General features: G+C 34.3%; 1 protein-coding gene across 5 annotated transcripts in view; it reads left to right on the top strand.

The window, feature by feature from the left end:
* The window catches only part of LOC130441110 (gastrula zinc finger protein XlCGF26.1-like), a 31,472-nt gene extending 8,413 nt beyond the window's left edge, over positions 1 to 23,059 (top strand). For 3 of the 5 annotated variants that reach the window (XM_056774640.1, XM_056774642.1, XM_056774643.1), the window contains exon 2: positions 334 to 8,157. In XM_056774640.1, the coding sequence (XP_056630618.1) occupies positions 334 to 1,810 (1,477 nt within the window). In that variant the 3' untranslated portion in view covers positions 1,811 to 8,157. Of the gene's footprint in view, positions 1 to 333; positions 8,158 to 17,802 lie in introns of those variants that run through there. The other 2 variants (XR_008909589.1, XM_056774644.1) reach the window with 2 other exon arrangements.
* The last annotated feature ends 95 nt before the right edge of the window (positions 23,060 to 23,154 follow it).

The raw sequence follows: 23,154 nt of genomic DNA, 5'->3' as shown, positions 1-23,154 counted from the left end.
CAATTTTTTTACTAACAACTTTTAATTTTCCATAATTATCAAGATTTGGCCATATTTATCAAGTCGCAATAGTCTGGGTACCTATAACTTTTCCTATTCAACTCTCATTTTCTTTAAAAACTTTAATGCGAAAAATTTTATAAAAACTGCCCGTTTCAAGATTATTCATTTCTATTCATAATTACTTATAAATAATTTATGATTTCACTGTATACGTAATATCTATTCATCTACCGCACAATGGAACAACTTTATTTTCGAGTAAATTCAGAGAATATTGCTTTTGGCGAAAGCATTGGAATATATTGTTTAAACCTAAATCATTATTTACAGATTTCCAATGGCATTTTTCACACCTATCGTTACAATAAATGAAACTCCCCCTCCAGAACCGTCTAAAACGCCGAAAGTGAAAAAGATAAAGATAAAAATTGAAGGTAGCCAAGAAGGCGTCATTTCAGGCGAAATAATAAAACCTAAACGTGGCAGACCTAAGAAGATTGTCGTCGATGACGAAAAAGATCCATCGTGGATAGAAGAAAAACCTAAAAGAAAAAATAAATCACCTCAATCGGATTTCGTTAGGAAGAAATCAACCAGAAGAAGAAAAACTGATATGAAGGAACCAGTGCGAGATGCCGTAGCCGAAACAGTTGAAATAAAAAAAGAACCTAAAGATGACAGCTCCGAAAACGAAGTAGTAGATATTAAAAAAGAAGTTAAAGAAGAGCCCTCTGACTCTGTAGAACTGCCTGTGATAGTACCGCTTTCCGAAGAGGAATTCAATGCTCTCATGCCTATGGAAGAAGAGAAAAAATTCAAATGTCCTTTATGTTACAAAGAAAAACAGGACGCCACCGAAAGATTTCCCAAAGAACTTAAACAGCATTACAAAGAACGTCATCCTGGTAAGAGACTTCGTCAAAGTAGATTTTCCAACGAAGTGCATCCGTGTGATATATGCGGTAAGGAATTCCGCACCCATAGCGCCGTTAAAGACCACATCGAAACCCACAACAATTACTTCTACTGCGAAATATGCAACGCTTCCCAGAAGAAAATTTTAGATCACATAATCCATTTAAGGATTCATTCCGAAGAAGAAATGTTCAATTGTCTAATGTGCGACTATCGCACGCCGGAAATCAATCAAATAACAGAACATATTAACAACCACGATGATACTCTCAAGTACTGGTGCGACGCTTGCAAGAAAGGCTTCCAGATTCTTCCTTGGTTCCAAGAACACGATAACTATCACACCGGTTTGAAACCATTCGATTGTGAATTTTGCGGAAAATGTTTCCTGTATTCAAGGTACTTACACGCTCACAAGATCAATCTTCACAAAGACGATATGAACTGTCCTAGTTTGCACGAATGCGTCATCTGCAAAAAACAATACCAACACAAGAACAGTCTCAAGTTACACATGAATTCCCACACCGGTAATTTTTCAATATGCGATATTTGCGGCAAAATGCTTTCCAGCAAAGAGAAACTCAAATTCCATATTCGTATCCATACTGGTTACAAGCCATACAGTTGTTCGTATTGTGATAAATCGTTTACGAAAAAACCGATACTCGTCGAGCATACTCGCATTCATACCGGCGAACGACCGTATATTTGCGATTATTGCACCAAAGCGTTTTCGCAAAGATCTAGTTTAGTAATACATATGCGCGGACATACTGGCGAACGGCCATACGCTTGCCAATTTTGTACTAAGGCTTTTGTTGCCAAGGCTATGTTAAACATACATTTGAAGTCGTGTAAAGGTTTGATAGTTAGGCATGATGATTATTAGATCATTTTATAGCTGAGCAGAACTTTTTCTCTTTTTATATATGTGTTAGCAGTATTTTGTGATTGTTTCAACTTGTAAATAATAAACATTCCCGTTTAGTTAAATATTAGTTGTGGTGAAAAGGAAAAAGAAAATAATATCTTAGTATCTCGAAGAATCGAAATAGCTGTCGGTATGAGGTGAGTTTTTGATTAAAATTTCTTAACGAAAATAATGTATTTGGTGTAAAAATATGATGAAATGTTTCGGTTCATCGGTATTTGATATAAATAGCCATTCATTCCGAAAGCGCATTCAACATTTATTCGTATAAAAATAAAAATTAATAGGAAAATTAAAACTGAATGGGAAAAGTCCCTATATGTCTCATTTCTGCCAAAATATTGATTTAAGATGATATTTCCAAATATTTTTTAATCCCCTAACCGAAAGTATCCCGGTCTTCCCGGTAAATTTTGACGACTTATAACCTAGGAGTGTTTTGGTTATACAAAACCGTGCGTTTACGAAGTCTGGCTATTAAATAACGAGAATGGTTACGAAAAACGGTTTTATTATAAAAAATATTCCACATTCAAATGCTTTCCTTCAATATACTCCCCTCCCCTCACCACCAACCTTTCCATACGTTTTTTCCATTAATCGAAGCAGTGCTGGAAGTCTTTGGCCATTTTTTGCCTTACCGCTTCCATTGACTCAACTCTGGTCTCTTTTAAAACAGATCTTTTTCTAACCTTTCAAGGAAATCTGAGCAGACCCGCTGATGCAAAAGCTTTTTGTCATATGCAATTCCTCATCTTAAATTTTTCTAACCGTTTCATTATCGGCGTTTACAGCATGGGTAATCATTCGGATGCTCATTCGACGATCTGCACGCACAGTTTGGTAGATTTTGGTCACTGTTTCCGGAGTTGAAACAGTCACAGGGCGACCTGGGCGCTGGTCATCTTCAGTGCTCTCTAGGCCTTCACGAAAGCGCTTACACCACTTAAAACACGCGCACGAGATAGAGAATTGTCCCCATAGGCCTCTAGCAATAATTTATAGTACTCAGTCGGAGTTTTTTTCAATTTAACGAGAAATTTGATATTGATACGTTGCTCCTGTTTTTCGTCACACATGGTTTTCGCCCGTCTAGGGCGCCCTCTAGGCGCGCAGTCTCCTTATTTAATAGCCAGACCTCGTACATCCAAAAAGTTCAACTTCCTAGTTTTGAACTTATGCAGCTTTCATCTGAACGTAAGTTTTATCAAAAAAATTTGTCTGGCTCAAATGGTTGGTCTTACATTATGTACGGCGATTTATTGAAAAACTTTTTACCAAATATAGGCATAATGGACTTATTTTTTATTTATTTAATTTCAAGTCACAGCTTACAAATATTATGAAGCTGGATTTGTGCAAGATGTGTTTGCTAAGAAAATGAAAAACGACTTACCCGTTTCAAAGGGACTTGCACAAATTCTCGCATTATTTAAAAAGTGATCGCTTAAAATTTCATCCTCTTCAACGCCCGTATCCAACATTCACGTCGTTCTTTGGCTAATGTCATAATTTGTTCTCCTTTTTGTAAACTTTTGGGAATCTTAAAAAAACGAACTTGGTCTCTGCTAGTAACCCACGATTGCACAAAACCCCGGTATTTTCACATAAATCCACTTCATATGAAATAATATATTTCTTACCAAAAGTTTTGTAATCTCAAGGTTACTTTTCAACATAAATCTCCAAAAAGACATGGACAAGTTTTCCAGTGTCCACTTCCAATAAAGTTGCCGCCAATTCATTCAAATGTGGATTGACGTTGTCTTTAGTCTTTATTTGTTTGGAAGCGATGTCCCTTCTAGTCAAGTTTTTAGTTCTGGAAAAAGGTGCTACGTCAAAAGGAGTTGTTATTTTTCATCAGCAGTGTATGGACGAGCGTTGTTATAGATTAGCTCTCTTTCAGAGATCATCATTCCGGAACAGTCGTTTCACAATGAACAACTTCAATTCACTTGGTGGGGGAAACAATAACGGCAGCCATGTTTACTTGGCGGTAGCACAACGCAGATTAACACTTGTTGGCAATAGCACACTGTGTAGTATGAGAGATGCTTGTCGCTTTCTGCTATTCAGAGCGATCGTAGGTTGAAAAAAAAACGACATGCGTATATCTGGGAATGAATTAATAAAGGATGTTTTAATAAATCCAACGCCATCTATAGATCGAAAAGCGCAAAAACTGATTTGAAAGTCTACTTCTCAATGTTTGCACTGGTTGCAGTAACCAACTATTTCTATTTATATTATTGTTTTGCATTAATTGCTTAAAACAATTATTTTTATTGTATGTTCCTTATTTATTGTTCCTGTTATTTATAATTTTAATGGCCGCACATATGCAACACTAAATCATTTTCTTTGTACTATCATATATAATATAATCACCTTTGTGTCTTGGGCATTCAACATCTGGTGCGGTACTCCTGTTTGCAAGTGTTATGTCGTACCCATATCAGTGGCCCAATGATCATCCTTAGCTGATTTCTTTCGGGTTGTACAAGACTGTCTCTCATTACCTTGGATTACCCTCTGCAGAGTGTTTGGGTGTATCGCATGTCAGTGGTTATCAGTTGTCTAGTCAGAAAGCTGTCTTCAGCTCTTCTCTAATGAAATCTTCAGGTATGAAAATTACCCTTCTATTTCCCTGATCTCCAAGCATTCAATACGTTTCTGTACCATCTCCAGTTGATAACCACTGCTTTGAAACACTCGAAAGCTTGTCGGCTGTTCGCATCAGATATAATTGTGCTTGTCCCCTGCTTGAAAGATTGTGGATTATAGTATCCACCGTTGCTTCTGCCCCCAGTTGTTATATTATCAAACACGATGCGTTTCGATTCTTACAACTACTTATCTATGACTAGATGTTTCACGCTCTAAACACTACCACTTTGTGGGTCAAATATTTGATTCGTGTATGTTGCATTGAATAATTGTCAAGAAATTTTACCACGTAGGATCTTTGATTTGATCACTTCTTTAATTTAAGATAAAACTGGAAAGTACTGGACAAATAATTTCAAGCTCTCCAACTTCTCGCAATGTAATACATCAACTATCCACAGTTGCGTTCACACGTTTATATGAAAATGAAAATTTAATTATAATTTAAATGTGTGATGAGGAACCCATGACTGAAAGCATCATTGCAACATGCTATACTAAAATTTAGTTGGTAATATGTGATTGAGGAGTAGCTCGTAGCTCACACATGTTCTATGAGATTGATCTGTGCTGGCTTTAGCATAACATCAATTGAATCAATTGCGAGTCCAGAAGTATCTGGAAGATCATCAACGTTAGCACCTACAGCTGTTGCTTATGGAATGACGATTGTTTGAACCATAGTTGTACTGCCTCGGCAAGAATGTATTTTCTAGATAAAGAGGAACTCTTAAAGCGCTTTTGGCACGTAGGTTGCGTTAATACACTCTTCCACTTGTGAACCTCTTGAAGTGTAATTTGATGTTATATTTTGATGAGTACCTTCTAAATTTAATTGCATAAAACGGTTTTTATCTCGGGGTATGATTCATATGTCTTTTCGTGATGTAAACGTGAAATAACACGAGTCATATGCCTTCTTGTCACTATGTATACATTGGATGTTTTTAAAATCTTTTAACAAGAATATCTATTTTGACGTGATTTAGTGTTGTTAAATGCCATCTCGAAGTATTTATTACTTATTATTTATTATCAAGTATCGAAGCTGAGGAAATAAATTTTTAATAACGTAGATAAGTAGAAAAGAAACGCATTTTCTATTCTGCTTTGATATTTGTAAATCTCAGTACCTAAGAGTGTAATATACTTAAACAAAATATTTATTGATGTTGTAAATCTAATTGTATTAGAAAATGTGTAATTCAATGTGCGAAAATTATTCGTGTGGACGTAGATACTTATTTATTTACCAAATATTGATTTCTATAATTTGTATATATAATGATAGCTGGTTAGGTAAATGTTTACGTGTTAAAAAAATTGAATTGCAATCTCTTCTTACCAAAGGAATTTGCTTATACAGCTATTACTTTTAGAAACATATTTTACACATTAAACATTCCAATTATGCTATTCCGTTTCCATTGTGACGTGTATCTTTCACATCTCGAGTTTACAGTACATCTGTTGCCGAAGAAATTTCAGCTGTTGCTGACCATATATAATATGGTATTTTCAAAAAAATAATTAGATTTTTATCAGCTCTAATTTCCGAGTTTCAGAGTTGCAGCTATGTAGGTATAAAACAGAAAAAACTTGATTATAGAGTTCTGAAATATTTGACGTATCAGAGACCCAGAAACTCTGGTAGCGCTTTTCCATGAGGCTTTATTCATACCTCATAAATTCTCCTCATAGAGGAAGTGGAGCTTCATGCTCATATGACAACCTATATTTTTTAATTGTAGCGGAAATTTTGCAGAAACGAAAGCTGTTCAATTATAGATTTTCTAAATTGAGTATCTTTCGTAAGTTATTTAATTTGGAGACCATCAAAAATACTGGATTCAATCTTTTCCAGGATTTCCAGGAAATTTTTGGCAAATATAAGAAAAACAGTTTTATGATGCCTGGTTTTATATGTACTGGTGGAAGGATAATTTTGTCACGAGTCACCCTTGAATCCTGCACTGAAGTTTTCTTTCCAGGCTCAATATTTTTTTTAAGGGACAAGTTCTGGTCACCCAATGCTCTTGTCTAGCTCTACTATCCCAAAGACGCTCATTTTTATCAACAAGTTTTTGATATCATAGAGTTTTCTTCGGAAAATTAATACGTAATTCTTCAATCTCCCATATTAAAAATTTATTTGAATGTCTTTCAGTCGTGATGCTAATAATTCTAAACCTCGTTCATAATCTATTACAAGACTATCTAATTTATTTTGGGTGGATCATTTTGGTCCATTCAGATACCTCCAAAATCAGCATCATTTTTTGATGAGCTTTGTCCTTCAATATCTTGTTCTAAGGGTTCGGATATATTTTTAGGCTCTAAAGAATCAGGTGAGCGCTGCAGTAGCCATTTGACACAACTAGTACTGGGATACTTTCATTTGGCTAGATTTTTATTGTTCAAACCGAGACCATTTCGTGGTTCTCGCCAAATTGGAATTCACTTTAACCACTTTTCCATAATCTTAAATATTCCATATACGACTTAGAAACACAATTGGAAGTCCAAGACTCATCATTTTTATACAAGAGCTTCCCAAAATACTCAAAATAGGTATTTTCCACAAACAGAAAAATAATGAAATCAAAAACAGAATAACTGGAGCTGTTTTTAAAATAGTTGAAGGTCGATTTCAACAACAATATTCGCGGCAACAGATTAAAAAGTAAATTTTGTAAACTAGTATTAACTATATTTTGGTAAAGTTCTTTAATGACAGCTGCAAATTTGTACAATTTTCAAGTTCATTTGATTAAAAAATTCCCAACAAATATTTTTACTCTTTGACATAAAAACCCAGTAAAAATTATGTCTTTGATACTTTCTACTACTGATATTCACACGTTTCCTCATGTGTCTAGAGATACCCTAAATAAGGTGATCGGTATATACTGGATTTATTATATTTCATCCCCTCTATCTCATGTAGGAGAGTCATCGAAGTTTTCAGAGGGCGCTGTGAATTTTTTTTCTACGACAGATTTTGCTATTACATAAATTTCTCAATCTTGGTGGCAAATTGGCACCATTGGAGGGAGCGACAGCAATGTTTATGTGACAGATCTCAACGGGAAATGACCTCTTGGAATCGCCAGTGACAACGCGGTTCATTAGGGAAGATGCGCCGTCTCCTACTACGCACAACAATCTCCTGCTGTATTCCTGGCTATCATACAGTGCAATCGTTGTGAAAAAACAACCCTCGTATGTTTATATATATATATATATATATATATATATATATATATATATATTGAAATGAAAGAAGCATTTGACATTTACAAAGAAATAAACACTTTATAGTCTTTAATTGTCTTTCCCCTATTATTGTTTTGATAAAATTTTGACTGATAAGAATTATACAAATTTGCGGCTTATTACTTTGAATCTCTTATTGTCTCCAATATTTAAATTTAAATTGTTTTTTGGCGTTTTTCGATATACAATTGATTTCGAAACAAAGGAAATCCAGATCTGACAGATAAGAAGCACAATTTTTTCAAAATATAGTTATAGTTACATTGATTAGAAACAATTTTTTGTTTTTATCATGTGATAACTATATCAGTTCCAGCATATATGGTAGCTATTGAATTTGATAGTACGTCCATTAATAAAAGTACCTCTTTATAAAGACTTTTTTTTTCTCTACGCCTCGTACTTTTTCAGGTATCAGCTTTGTTCATAACTGCGTAATGATAAGTATACTGTGAGCAAACAATGAATATTGCTACGTCTCCATATGAACATCAATTACCACCTTAAATTATTTCCCTCTATACAAGATGTTCCAAAGTAGTATTTTTGATATTACATGGAAAGTTAGGTCAACTTCCATTAAGGTTTCATGTACCTAGGTTTTGCCATCTTTAAAATATTCTTTGTTCAAACTGTGTCCCATTTACTATTTAATATAGACCAATACCATGGTAAACCTGATTTGCAGATTTTCATTAATTCTTCTAAATTGTTAGCTCACATAACATAATATGGACTCGACTTTTTAAATGTCCCCACAGAAAAAATCAATAGGGGTGAAATCAAGTGAACTTCGTGGCAATTCCATTGATCCACATCTTCCTATCCACCTTCCTTCAAACTGGTTTTCCAGAAACTTCATATTAAGAACATTATATTGACAAATTTGACGGTAAATACGATTTTACCTTTTTCCATATAGCAAGGAGATCCAAGATGTGTTTAGTTTAGTTGCAAATTACGAGGTGCATTGTGAATTCTAATGTGATTATGGGAACTTTGGAAGGGCGGCTTAAACGCCGAAACATTGCTTTAACAGTTATGTTACATCTGTTTAAGTTAATATACAGCTGAAACCGAGTATATTTGTAACTTTTTTAAATGAGTCTGCAAGTAACATTTCCATCGTTGCGTTCTCAATTTTAACGAACATGAGTAGGTTAGTGATAAACCAGTGGCAACTCAGAAATACTAGATAAAACGTAAGCTTTAGGTAGAGTTAACCTCGTTTGATTAGATGCAAAAAGTTTTAGCTAGAATCCTACTCAAGTTCCCAATATACTTGCGTTTAAGATTATAATTACCGCTAACCTACACTGAGCACGACACTGCAAAATGGGAAAAAAACGGCAAAGCCACTTTCCGGTAGAAAATTCCGCATTTCTTTTCGTGGCAACTCTTTAAGAAGCAATTTCCCAATATAACTCAAAATAACAAGCTGATATAAGCTCGATAAAGCGAAGGCAGACAAACCCTTCATGGGACCGAATCCTTCTATGATATCAGAAACAGAACAGAAGCATTAGAAAAGATGATAGATAGGAGCAAAATCAATTATTGGGACAACCTACAGGGGCTGAGATAGACAAAGACTCTTCTGGAAAACTATAGCCAGAGTAGATCTGCAGAATGTATGTCATTCTGTCACCTCAATGGACATCTAAAGACGCTAGAACTAGCAGATAATGCGGCGTGCGGATTTTGTTGCCTAGAAGACGAAACCTCTATCCACATTCTCTAAAAATGTGAAACACCAAAGAACTTCAGAGTACTACTACTAAAGTCACCTCACATTGTAAACCCCAAATCAATGGATTAAGAATTGTGTAAAATTTTTTTGCAATTTTATTATTGGAGGAAATGAAAAGATCTTTGAAATTAATCGATGTGTTTTATTTCTTATTCCTACTACTATTATTATTATTATTATCATCATCATTTACTTACCTTTATTTTATTAATTTTTATTAATATGAATGTAATTTTAGGAAAAATAATAATTCAGAGGAGATTCTCATTGTAATCGATGAAGATATCGAAGTAAAAAACGAATATATCGATATAAAAGATGAAAATGATTCTTCTTGTTCTGTTTCTTCAAAATACCTTTATATCGACGGACAAAAAATTGAATTTGAAAATATAGTTGAAGTAGTAGATTCCGAAGAAGAATGTAATAGAAATACGAAAACGCATTCGTCGTTCAAAAAGTTAGGCCTTTGTAGCATATGTGGTAAATTTGTGAAAAATATCGATAAACATTCAATAACACACGACAAAGAAAATTGTGATCTTTGCCACAAAACTTTTAAAACTCGCGACGAATTACAAATACATAAGAAAGATCATAAGAATGATAATTATCAATGCAAAGTATGCAATTTATCTTTCAAGGATACTTTGGATTTCGTATATCATAATTATATACACCTTAAGACATATTCTTGTACGCTATGTACGTTCAAAACCGCCAGAAAACACACAATAAAGGGCCACGTTCTTCGACATCAAGGTAAATTCAATTACCACTGTGATATTTGTGGTAAAGGTTTCTTCATCAAATGTTTGTTGGACTCTCACATGGATATGCATTTGGATATTAAAAAGTATTCATGTCAATTTTGCGATAAAAAATTTTCCGTTAAGGCTTACCTCCACGGACACATGTCGCTTAATCACAGAAAGGAACTTTTCGGTATCGACGAACTCTTCAAATGCGACGAATGCGGCAGAGAGTTTACTTTTTTGAAAAGCTTAACGAGACACAGAAGCGTTATGCATCAAATTGGTAAAGATCGTACCGTAGAATGTCCCGTTTGTCACAAAATGATAGCTAATAATTATAATCTGAAGGTGCACATGAGAGTTCACACAGGTGAAAAGAAATACTGCTGTGATCTATGTGGAAAAGCATTTCCAGCTTATAAGAATTGGAAGAAACATTGGAAGGCTCACGAAAAAAAGAAAAATGTTGTACCGAAAGACAAACCAGTTTTAGGCTTTTTTCTGGATGACTCTGAAAATGTTGACCTCAATGATATGGGCGAACATTTTATCATCGATTTCGGTCTCTAATGTATTTAATAGTTTGTTTTGTGAATTCCAATTTCATTATTGATAAATATTATTTTTTAATGTAAAATAAAACAGTTCAAGTTAAGTTTTGCCAAAAATTAAGAAATAATAAAACCCCAAATATAATTTCGTTTTTTTTATTTGGTTTTCTTTCATATTTTCAATTTTTACTCAAAAACTTATGTATTCAGTGATTGAAATATTGCCCATGAGTTGCTTTTCTTTATAATCCTAGTGGAAACTGCAATCTGCATAGCCTGGACTAAGCGTGACATAAATACAGGACTTACAGAGTATCACTACGATATAAGTTATTATTATGAATTATATCAAATCAGTCTTAATGAACTTAACCTATTGTTGACTGAGTCCTGTAGACAGGTTGGCAATACTAGTTTCAGTTGACACAATTCATTGTATCCTTGACTGATTCTGTGGGGATGTTATGCTGAATCACCTTGTTTAGAACATAGTAAGTCGCATTGACGATGATGCGTAGCACCTTGTTTTGGGACCTTTGTAAAATGTTTATATTGGTCATACTGGGCGCCCCCCGTAAGTCCAGATGGGTTTAAGGGTACGCACACAACTAGGACCTTCGATTCTCGCTCAAACTCCCGCACTGGTGGTCATCTTGAGGCTCGGACCATCTCACTTTTGTAGCAGTTTATTGAACAAGGATTTGATCGATGGTCGAGGGTCGAAGTTCGATGGTCCTCGTTGTGTCCGTACCCTAAAGATACAGTTGTACAATAGAATCTTGTTACCCATTTGGTTTGACGCCAATAAGCCAATACATATGGCTTAATTTTAGTCCCAGATGCATGCGTTTGGTAATTATATGCTTTTTCCAAGACGACGGTCTAAATTAATACCAACATATTTGGCATCTTCGACTTGCGCAAGTTTCAGTGAATATTTATAGAACACGTTTCTCTTCGCAACGTAAACGTCAAATATTGGGCTTTAGTTTCAACAAATTTTTGTGTACCATAGGCCAAGGACGCTACCTAGGAGAACGATTGAGAATTTATATGATGAATATCCGTAAATTCGTTTCTTTGTTCCACTAGGAAGTATATGTCGGTCATATAGGAAGTTTACCAGAAGAAGTGGGGATAAAGTAACAGCTTCTATAGTTTAACTGGCAATCTTGTGTTTCATACTTTGTCAATCGCTTGAGTAATATCAATAAAAGCCGCCAACAAAATTTCTTTACATACGTCAAATTGCCTAATGACAAAATACAAAAAATGCCAAGTTGTAATGTACCTACACTTACTACTATTGTGATTTTACGAGTACTATAATATCCCTAGAGCTTGAATTGTTTCCGAAAATTTTTTTCGAGAAATATTTCACAAGAATTAATTCGAACTCGTGGGAGATGGACGTGTGAATAAATTTTAAACAAGAAATAATAAATAAAATTTTTAACATATTGATGAGTGTTTATTTTGGTTTGATGTTTGGTTACTTAATAAATTAAGATGGCTATGACACAATTTTTTCTTGAGTTATCTATATAAGTTTCAATAGCGAATTTTCCTGAAAAGAAAATGTTGGAAAAAATAGTTTGAAAGAAATAAAAATTGAGGTAGAATACTGTCCAAATGTGACACACACAAAACAGCTGTCAAGCCAGGGATATTATTAATTTTGCGGTTAGGTCTCGCGACCAAAAAAATTTCTAAAAAATTAAGTATGTTGTTATAGCAACTTGTCAAAGTTAAGGCATCCGATTGGCTTAAAATGACAGGTATAAAATCTTGAATGGAAATACCATAGCCGGATACGAGGAGATATCTTTATCAATATAAATGACCTGTTCAGTCCTATCACCCAAAAATGCAGGCGCGCACACCTTAGATCATACAGTTAGATGGACTCCTATTTTCCATAGCGTAAGGAAGGTTGCAAAACGCCAATGAGTATAAACAGGTCCTCTTAAAACAAGAACAACAAATATTTAGTTCGGATCTTAAACCTTATTTATTCAGATTAATGGTAAAATTCTTGTATTGGAAAAATTTTGGATCCAAAAGAGATCATCTAAGCCCAAAGAATGGTTTAACAAGTTTCTTGTTGAACGTTGGGTCAATGCTTCGAATATTAAAGTTTTCTTTGTGTATGTTTATTCAAATTGAAGTTGGAAACCAACATTATTTATTTGACGCCATCTACAGAATCGTGCAAGATCGTTTTAGCGTCAGACCTTTTAGATGTTTTGCCACTTTTTCGGCCAAGTAGCAGTTTATGTATCTGTATGGTTTCATATATACAATGTCCATACAAGTCTATATGCACGTGCGCCAATAAAAACGATTTTTTCGCAAAAAAGTGCGACTGTAGCAGTTATATCTCCTCATAGGAAGCATGTAGCGAACTCGGCTTTTTGCATTTAATTCCTCTATTGCTGTAGATGTGCTACAACGATAGAAATTATCGACATCATAAGACATCAATCAACATCAAATGACAATAGACGTCAATTGTTTTCAATGGACGTCAATTCGTATCATTTGAAGTCATTTTTCAATTCATAAACCAATTATTATGAGAATATGAAATTTTTTTTTACATAGTAAATTTATTTGTAAATTCTAAATATTAATTGAATAAATTGAATAAAAATTAATGGTGTTTTAATGAATATTAACTCTAATATGTATTATAATTATGGTAAGTTTTGTGCATTGGCTATTTAAAAATGACTTGTTCCTACCAGACACAACATTTTTTTGTTTTTTAGGAAAATTAAAACTGAAATTGACGACTTCCTATATTATGATATACCCAATCAGATGTTGAAAAACCCTAAAGTAACAAAAAAAGGAAAAACCAAAACCGTCGTAAGAAAACAAAGAAAGTCACCTCAAACGAAATATCTTCCGAAAGTGAAACCGAATCACAAAGCAAGAGCATGGGTGTGCAAAATTTGCTTCGAAGAATTCGATTCGCGTAAAAATATGTTCGATCACAGAAAATTAGTCCACGATGACATCGACGATGTTTTCAAAGAAGACGTGAAACTACAAAAGTATACGTACGACGAAGTCTTGGAATTTTATACATGTAATAATTGTTCGGCCGAATTTCAAACTAAAGAAGAAGTAGAGAAGCATGTAGAATCTCACGATGAAAAATACGACTGTCAGATTTGTCAGCTCACCTTTCTGGGTGCCTTGAACTTTTCTGTACACATGCAACAACATAGAGAGGACAATAATTTTCCTTGTCCGATGTGCCCGCATACAGCTAGCAGAAAATCAGCGATGCTGACCCATATAACTCGAATGCATTTTAGGAAATACGATTTCCAATGTCGCACTTGCGGAAAATGCTTTAACGACGCCACAACGTTCAAAGAACACGAGAACTTCCATTTGGGTGTAAAACCGTTCGTTTGCATCGTTTGTAGCAGAGAATTCATTTATTCTCGTTATCTAGTAGCCCATCAAATCCGCAATCATAGAGTAAGCGTCTTGGATAAAGATTCCAAAACGCAATGTCACATGTGCCCGAAAATGTACGCCAGGAGCGAAACGCTCGTCAAGCACATGCTGACCAAACATTTGACTTATCACGAAGGACCACACGAGAAGAAGCACCTCTGCGACGTATGCGGTCAAGGTTTCTCCAGAACCGATAAATTGAAAATCCACTATCGCAAACATACTGGAGAAAAACCTTATTCTTGCGTTTACTGTAGCAAGAGCTTCATTAAAAAAGATTATTTAATTATGCACGAACGTATCCACAACGGAGAGAAACCATACGTGTGCGACTACTGTGGTAGATCGTTCAACCAAGGAGCTCCTCTGAGGATTCACATGAGATCGCATACAGGGGAGAGGCCTTATAAATGCCCCCACTGCGAAACTGGTTGTGTCTCAAAAGGAGCTCTCAACGCGCATATTAGAAGCTGCTTGAATTCCGTATTATAATTTCAGCATTTCTTCATATTATAAGTTAGATATTACTTCAATAGAATCGTTTACATGTTATGATTTTATATAGAAATTAATTTAATTTGAAATGAAAGAGTCTTAGCAAACTATGTTCAGTATATTGTCTTGACTTTATGGAATAAAAATTTCTATATTATACCATTTTTAGTTTCCCGTCTTCGTTTTCATTAAATTGAAATCAGTACATAACGTTTTGTTATTTTTACTCCCTATTAAATAATGAACAGCCTTGATATATTCCATTCGTCCCTCAATGAAAAGTATCTAAACATAATGGAAGATATAAGATGAAACATGTGTCTATTCACAACACGACGAACATTGAAACCAGCCGTTTTGTATATCTGCCCTCTAACAGAAAAAAAAACACAACATGTGTTTCGCAATTTTAGGGTAAATCGGTTCTCCTTCCTTTTTCATATCTTCTTTTCTCCTACCTTTCTAGTTAGTTTCTAGGTAGCTGAATAAATATCTGCTGTCACATTTTTTTTTCTTATTTTGGGGACTACTCAGTCCTACCTGCACATTTAAAGTTTCCTCGATAATAAGAAAAAGGGATTTCGGGGGCAATTGATTAGCTTAAAAAATTCAACAGAATAAGAAACAAAAATATTTTTGTTAAAAGGTAACTGAAGAAATAATCAATATATATCTATTTTAAAGCAAAATGGGCTTAGATTTCTACATTTAATTCTAAATCTGTGGAACACAGATGAATATAAGTTATTTGTCTTCCTTTCTTAGGCTCATACTTTCCTCTAAGACAAAATCACATCCAATGCTCTATCCTCATCACACAAATGTAATTATCTTTCTCAACTACTTTCTCTGTATTTAAAAATTCCTCTTTTGTACTTTAACACATATTTAATGTGGTCGAAAAATGTTTCTTCTTCTTCAGATGATGAGTTCTTTCAAAGTGTTGAGCACTTGGCCTGGTATCCCTATTGATACTAATATACGCTTAATTCAAATGCAATAATAGACTATATTAGGTAGTTCTGTTGATCATGTGATTCGGTTTATTGGTTGAAAATAACAAGACCTTATCACCCCATAAGTATGAAATGGTACAAAAACTGTTTTATCCAAGGGCTGAAGCTCATGGGTGATATTGTTGGGTAAGCACAAGATAATATAATTTTTTTTCTGCATCTTCAAAGATAATGTAAATTACATGAGATTACGCCCTATTGAAAATCAAAAGAGCTTTTTCAGTTTTTATATTTACAAAAAATACTCTATCCATATCACGAGTCACCATGCTCGCTTTAGAATTCGTATAAAGATCTGAATCAAGTGATAGGTGGAATTGCTTGATCTATTCCGTTGACCACGTAACATCATATTTTGATATATATATATATATATATATATATATATATATATATATATATATATATATATATATATATATATATATATATTGAGTTAGTATTCTCACACTCAATAGTTTATTTGGGTGATATACAACAAATAAAAATAATACGATCGATTTTGATATTTACAAGGGCCATTTTTTTTCAACCTTCGATCGCTCTATGCAGACGCTGCGCAGGCAGAAGAAAGCGGGCGTGTGCTGTAGATGACTGCGAAGCTCTCGCACTACACACTCCTCCATTGTTGACATTCAGGCGTCAGTCGGCGTTGTGTAAACATGTCCACTATTATTGATGCTCCGGTCAAGTGTGATTCGTTTTCTACAGGCTGAAGGCAATAGTGCTGCAGAAATCCATCGGAGAATGAGTCGTGTGTATGGGAGAAACTTCATGAGTGACGGTGTCGAAGGCTTAAAGATGGCTGTAATGATGAGCATGATGAAGGGGCTAAGGACGTAAATCTGTCATTTCAGATGACCTGGTTCAACGAGTTGAGTTAAAGAAAACCGCAGATTCGCGATTACTGCTTTGTCTACGGCATTTCCAGAAGTTTCAAGGTCTGTTTTATACTAGGCTACATTGGCGTCAACTTTCTTTGAAGAGGGTATTGAAAAGCTTGTCCACAGATATGACAAATGTCAATCTCTTCGGTGATTATGTCGAAAAGTAACCGTAAGTGTACCAATCTATTTGTAATAAAATTATTGTTTTATATGAACTTGTCTTTTATTTATATCCTATCGGAGGTTGAAAAAAAACGGCCCTCGTATATTCTAAAGAACATATATAGATAAGAATATAGTATTAATAAAACTATCACAAAGCAAATAATTGCTGGATTGGCAAAACCTCAAGCACAGAGAACCGCCACTTAGAATGATAGGTACGTGCAAAAACATGTTTACAACGCTTTGGACAGAATTACGCATTTATAGATCACTATATGACTGGCACGTCGAACTAACAATTGTTTGTCTGGTTTTTCAATAAATCCTTCAATAAGATTAATACGTCTTCCATTCGGTTGAAGTCTTTTTCCATTCAGAGTAAGGCTGCACCAAAACATGCATTTTCAACACAGATACAGTTTATTCCAACTGTTGAAAATCGTTGTTCTTCACGATAGGAAATAAAAAGAAGTGCCAAATCTTGGACATGTGACACTTTGTCGAGAAGCGGTTTAGACGTCGCCTCTTCTATGATTTTTTACAAATTGTTTCAAGACTTCTGGCTAATAACATTTTTGTGTTTCCATGACTTAATCCTTCAACATTTCGTAATAATTAACTCAAAAATCTATGTATTTAGCTCAACATATATTACGTATCTAATCTGACAAGATGATGCTTCTTTCGGTCAAATAAAATGTCAATAAAAAAATATGCTCGAGTTGTAACTACTATTGCTTAATTAGATAAAAATATTGGTAATGTTACCTAATTGATATGTATTGTAGTGTTGGTTTCGCAATGTGCTTATGTTTTCTAAAAACATTTGGTGCCTCTCTACGACAAAGTACGTAAAATCTTCTAAATTGAATTTAGAAGGCTATTAGGTTATCGTATTCAATTTTTTTTTCCAGACTTTTGAATCCCTTGGATATGGACGTGAAAATGGACGAAAAGTTTTTTCCTAACGTAGACGTCGACATAAAACAAGAAGAAAAATTTTTCCCTAATGTGGAGGTTGACATGAAAGTAGACGATAAGTTTTTTCCGGCAGTAGAAGTGGAAATGAAAGTAGACGACAAAATCTTCGAAGTGGATAATATAACACCTCCTACAAGAAAAGCTAAAGAAATGGCTCCAAAGAAAGTGAAGATAAAATTAGAAGAAGACGATGAATTCACAGAAGAAGATTATAGCGATGAAGAATATACCCCACCTGGATATAAGAAAAAGAAAAATAAATGTCCCAAAGAAAAGAAACCTCCTAAACCGAAATCGTCCAAAGTTAGAGTGAAACGACAGGAGCACAAAGTTTGGACGTGTCGAAGATGTTTGGAGGAATTCATGTCAAGACGTGAATTAACAGATCACACGAAAACGTACCATCCCGAAGAAAACAAAGAAATACAGCATACATTCAAATTCGATGAAGAGCAAGAAATATATACTTGCTCAACCTGTTCAGCAGAATACCAAAGTCAAAAAGAAGTAGAAGAACATATTTCTAAAATTCACGAAGAGTTCTACACCTGCGACGTTTGCCAGCACACCGCGACAAAAGCTTACAAGTTTGCTCTTCATATGAAAATCCATAGTGCTGATGATACATATACGTGTCCTTTATGTAGTTACAACACACTTAGAAGAACATGTCTCCAAACTCACATCAATAGAGTCCATTATCACAAGTTCTACTACACTTGCCCTACTTGCGGGAAAGGATTCAACGATTCCGTTATATTCAAAGAACACAACAACGAACATTTAGGAATAAAACCCTTCGTTTGTGTAGTTTGTAATAAGTGTTTCGTTTATTCGCGGTATATGCTCATACACCAAACGAGATACCATACGGTCCACATTGAAGGTACCTTACACAAAACCCAATGCAGCATCTGCTTGAAAGTGTTTAGTAAAGTAACAACGTTGTTGAAACATATAACAACGAAACATAGTGCGAACCCAGCAGAGAAGCCCGAGAAGCGTCATCTCTGCGATATGTGCGGAAAAGGCTTCGGGACCTCCGATAAACTAAAAATTCATTATAGGATACACACTGGAGATAAACCATTTGCTTGTAGATATTGCGAGAAACGTTTCACGAAAAAGGACTACCTTATTATGCACGAACGTGTCCATACAGGAGAGAAGCCTTATCCTTGCATGTATTGCGGGAAATGCTTTAATCAAGCAGCCTCACTACGCATTCATGTTCGGGGCCATACTGGCGAAAGACCTTACATATGTCAGTTTTGTAATGGGGGATATATTTCTAGGGGATCTTTGAATTTACATTTAAAAATTTGCAATGGTATAGCTGTAATGTAATTGTTATTTTAAAATAATTTTACTTTCAAGATAATATACAGGGTGTTACAAGTAAAATTTGCATAACCTTTAGTGTTACGTTGAAATTTGGAAAAAATACGAAAATAGGTCAATTTCAACATGAAGAGGACTCATTTTTTCATCCTTTAACGACCCTTGACAAACGTTGAGTAGCTAAAAGTGTTCTCCCATTATATAACTTCTTGGATTATTCTAAAAAATCACAATTACCGTACAAATTAGCCATCTCTACAATAGTCTAACTTCCATTCTCAATTTTATAATTAAATTACATTCCATTCAGTCATTCTTTATCGAGGCTCTTGATGAGACTAAGGTGGTGTAGCATAAACTTTGGACCTTAAGTAGCAACGCAAAAAATGTATTGGAGTTAAATCGGGTCACTTAACTGTCTTATTCATAGTCCAGAACAACAAGTAAGCTATTAAATTGTACATCGTATCGTGGAGGCGCTGCATCTTATTAAAAAATCATGGATATCACATAATTTTCCAATAACCGTGTTATTTGAGTAAATGTCCGTCTAATTCCCATCATAATCCAGTCATTAATAAGAGATGATTTTTTGTTTTGTTATTAGAAGCAAGAAAGAATAAAAGAGTGAAATTGATGGATCAGCTGTAAACACTGGGTTCTCCAGTATCGCAGCAGGAAAGGGGTACACAATAGGTCCTTTGGGTCGCAGTGTATATGAGACCACAAATCCATACATACAAAAACGAATAACGCACATGGTCTTCCGAACCGTGAACATGCCACAGAAAATTGATCATGACGAAAACTTTGCTTTTCTATATTCCTACCGTAGACTTTCAAAGATTGTCCTTATGATTTGTTAATGATCATGGCAAACGACGAATCTTGTAATCTTCCTTCTAGATCGTTGCTCTACTAACTGTTGAAAATAACCTTGATTGTTGTAGGCTTCATTTCGTCAATCCATTTCGCTCAAAGTCGATTTGTCTTCTCAATATAGGCGTTCGAAAAAGTAGGAATGTTGAGGGAGTTAAAAACAGATAGTTTTAAAGAGTAGTTCAACTTTTTGAGAACTACCGAATTCCACGATAAAAACAAGCTTTCATGTCTGACAATTTTCATCTTTTGAAGTCAGAGTGCGACCAGGAAGTCATTTATAAACAAAAAACAACTCCCGAGATACTGCAGAACATGTAACAGCTCATTAGAACGTTTTGTCCTTTGTACTGGTGACAGGGTTGTACAGACAATTAAATTAACTGCAAAATAATATATTAATTCACAATCCTTGCCTTTTAAGGTTTGCATGGACTTGACACTGGAAAAAGACAATTAAACTAAGATTAAAATTGACCTATTTTTAAAATCTAAATGAAACTTTGAATATATTTAGAGATGTGCAAATTTTAGTTGGGTCACCGGATATAGTAGATTTTAGGTTATGAGACAAGGTAATAGACTGAATATGTTCAACAAATCCATTTAGCTTTAAATATGTTACATTTTTTTTATTGAATTGTCTGAAAATGCAATTTTAGATCGAGCTAATTCATTCCGTTTCAGAAAAGTAATTTATATTTAGTTGAATTATTGATCGAAAGTTTAATAGTTTTTTCAAACTATAATCGGGCAGTACATGACGTTTTTTGTTAATTTAACATAAAATCGCCTGGAATGTTCCAAACGGAATAATGTTATAATAAAAACTACCAGATAGGTCTACTAGATACAGTGAGTTTCAAAAAATATATATAATTCAACGTACTATCTTTTTTCCCGCTTATTACTACATAAAATCAGTCGTGTGACTAAGTAAAACACATTTTTGCCATAAATCGATTTTATTCATCAATATAATCTCCTTCAAGAGCAATACAATCATTTCAACGCTTCTCGATGCCGTGTTTGTAGGATGATTTATCTTTTGCCTCAAAATTTCAAATCGGCGATCATTAATAGCTATTAGTCACTGGTGCCATATCTCGACTATATGGTAGATGAGGAAGCAATTCGAGTTGTTCAATTTAACCATTGTTGCCATAGACTTGTGAATCGGTGCATTGTCTTGGAGAAACAGTGTTTTTTTTTTTCTATAAGGCTGTTTTTTCTTGATTTTTACATTCAAACAATCCAACAACTTCCCAGCTGACTGTTGTGCCTTCGGGCGTGATTAACCGGCTGCAGTCTACTTAGATGACGATTGTTTTGATACCGGAGTGAAGTGATGGATCCATGTTTCATTTATTGTCACATATCGATGCAAAAAATCTTATTTATTACGTGTAAATATGGCCAAACACTGCTCTGAATCATCAACACGTTTTTGATCGACTATTAGTAGACGCGGCACCCATTTTGAAAAAAGCTTCCTCATGGTCAAATGTTCATGCATAATTGTATACATACTGCCTGCTGATATCTTTACGACCTCAGCTATCTCATGCAATTTCAATTTAGTATTAGATGTAACTATTTTGTGGATTTTTTTGATGTTTTCTGAAGTAATTTTTTTCATCAAGAAAATAACAAAAGTAGCTCCACTTGAATGGCTGCCACTTTTTTCTGACTTATCTAAATGTCATGAGACATAGTCTTTTGAAAGTTGGTACTTAATAAACGTCATATGAATTTGACAATGGCAGCGCCATCTGTGTATCAGTCACACGACTTGAATGATTTTACATTACGATTAGTACTATAAACTTAAGTTGTTTGTTATGTGGTATGAGAATTTTTAGGATTGATGTCCAGTGACATCATACCTCACTGTTTTCATTCACTAATATATCATAATATACAGTAATACCTCGCTTTACGCGAAGGATGCTTTCCGATCGAATTCCTTCTAAGCGAAATACGCGTATGACGAGGTCAATGAAATAACAAGCAAAATCCATTACAAATTACTTTTATTACCTATAAGGTTACAAAAAAACGAAATAGATATTTTAAATTTTCAAGAAACTCTGATTGAGTGGAATGTTTCTTGCGCTCAAGTAAAATTTTTGCCATGGATTGCCGCAGATATAAAACACGGTTGGCATCACTACCCGAACTTTCCTGCAAATCTAGACCAGAATATTTTTTTAAACACCGAATTGAATCAAAGTGGAGTTAGTTTGTTTTGACAGTAACCCGATTAACAAGCAAAACAGAGATTTTGTCCAACTTTTTGTGTTGAGTGAGTGGTGTCTAACTAACGAAATAAGAAAAAAATTGGACGAAAAATATTACAGTCAGATCGGCATATTACAGATGTTGTTCATTAGACATCAATTAAAACGGGTATCATCCAATTTATCGAGTACCTGTCGAAGTACTACTGCATTTGCGTATCTGTAGCACGCGATTTTAAAAAATTGGCAGTACATACTAACTCTACTTTATCGCATATTTTATTTTAATAACATCTGGGGCCCTGGAATTTGTTATATTTGTGTGTTCAAAATGCTGTTGAATCATTACCGTAACTGCTACTTCCAAATATACTATTGAAAAAATCTATTTGGTGAACTAAATCAGTTAAAAACTTTGTACCAATAAGGATAGTATATTTTACACTTAGATAAACATTATTAAAGATATATGAAACATGGTATTTCTTTTATTTCAACCCTTTTTAATCCTTGAATTATTATAATGAATAATATTCAGTTTACCTGTGTATACTTGATGCAGAAAATTCGAGATTGAATAGATGACGTGTAAATAATACTGTGAGATAAAGAAAATGTCTCATAAAACACTTCGTTTCTGAGTTCTAGGCCTTCAAAGTTTCGAAATGAAAACTTATATTTAAGTATATTTTCTAAATTATACATTCGAACATTACGAATTTCTAATGGATGATTACTTTTACAGGGACAACCTGTATAATGTAAATATAGCAAAAATGAATTTTTATATCGATTTTTTAACAAAAAGGTACTCTTTGTTCAACT

The sequence above is a fragment of the Diorhabda sublineata genome, chromosome 3 (assembly GCF_026230105.1).
Source record: "Diorhabda sublineata isolate icDioSubl1.1 chromosome 3, icDioSubl1.1, whole genome shotgun sequence".
Classification (NCBI taxonomy): domain Eukaryota; kingdom Metazoa; phylum Arthropoda; class Insecta; order Coleoptera; family Chrysomelidae; genus Diorhabda; species Diorhabda sublineata.
Note: the sequence above shows the minus strand (reverse complement) of the source record. Positions and strands in the feature narration are given on the sequence as shown.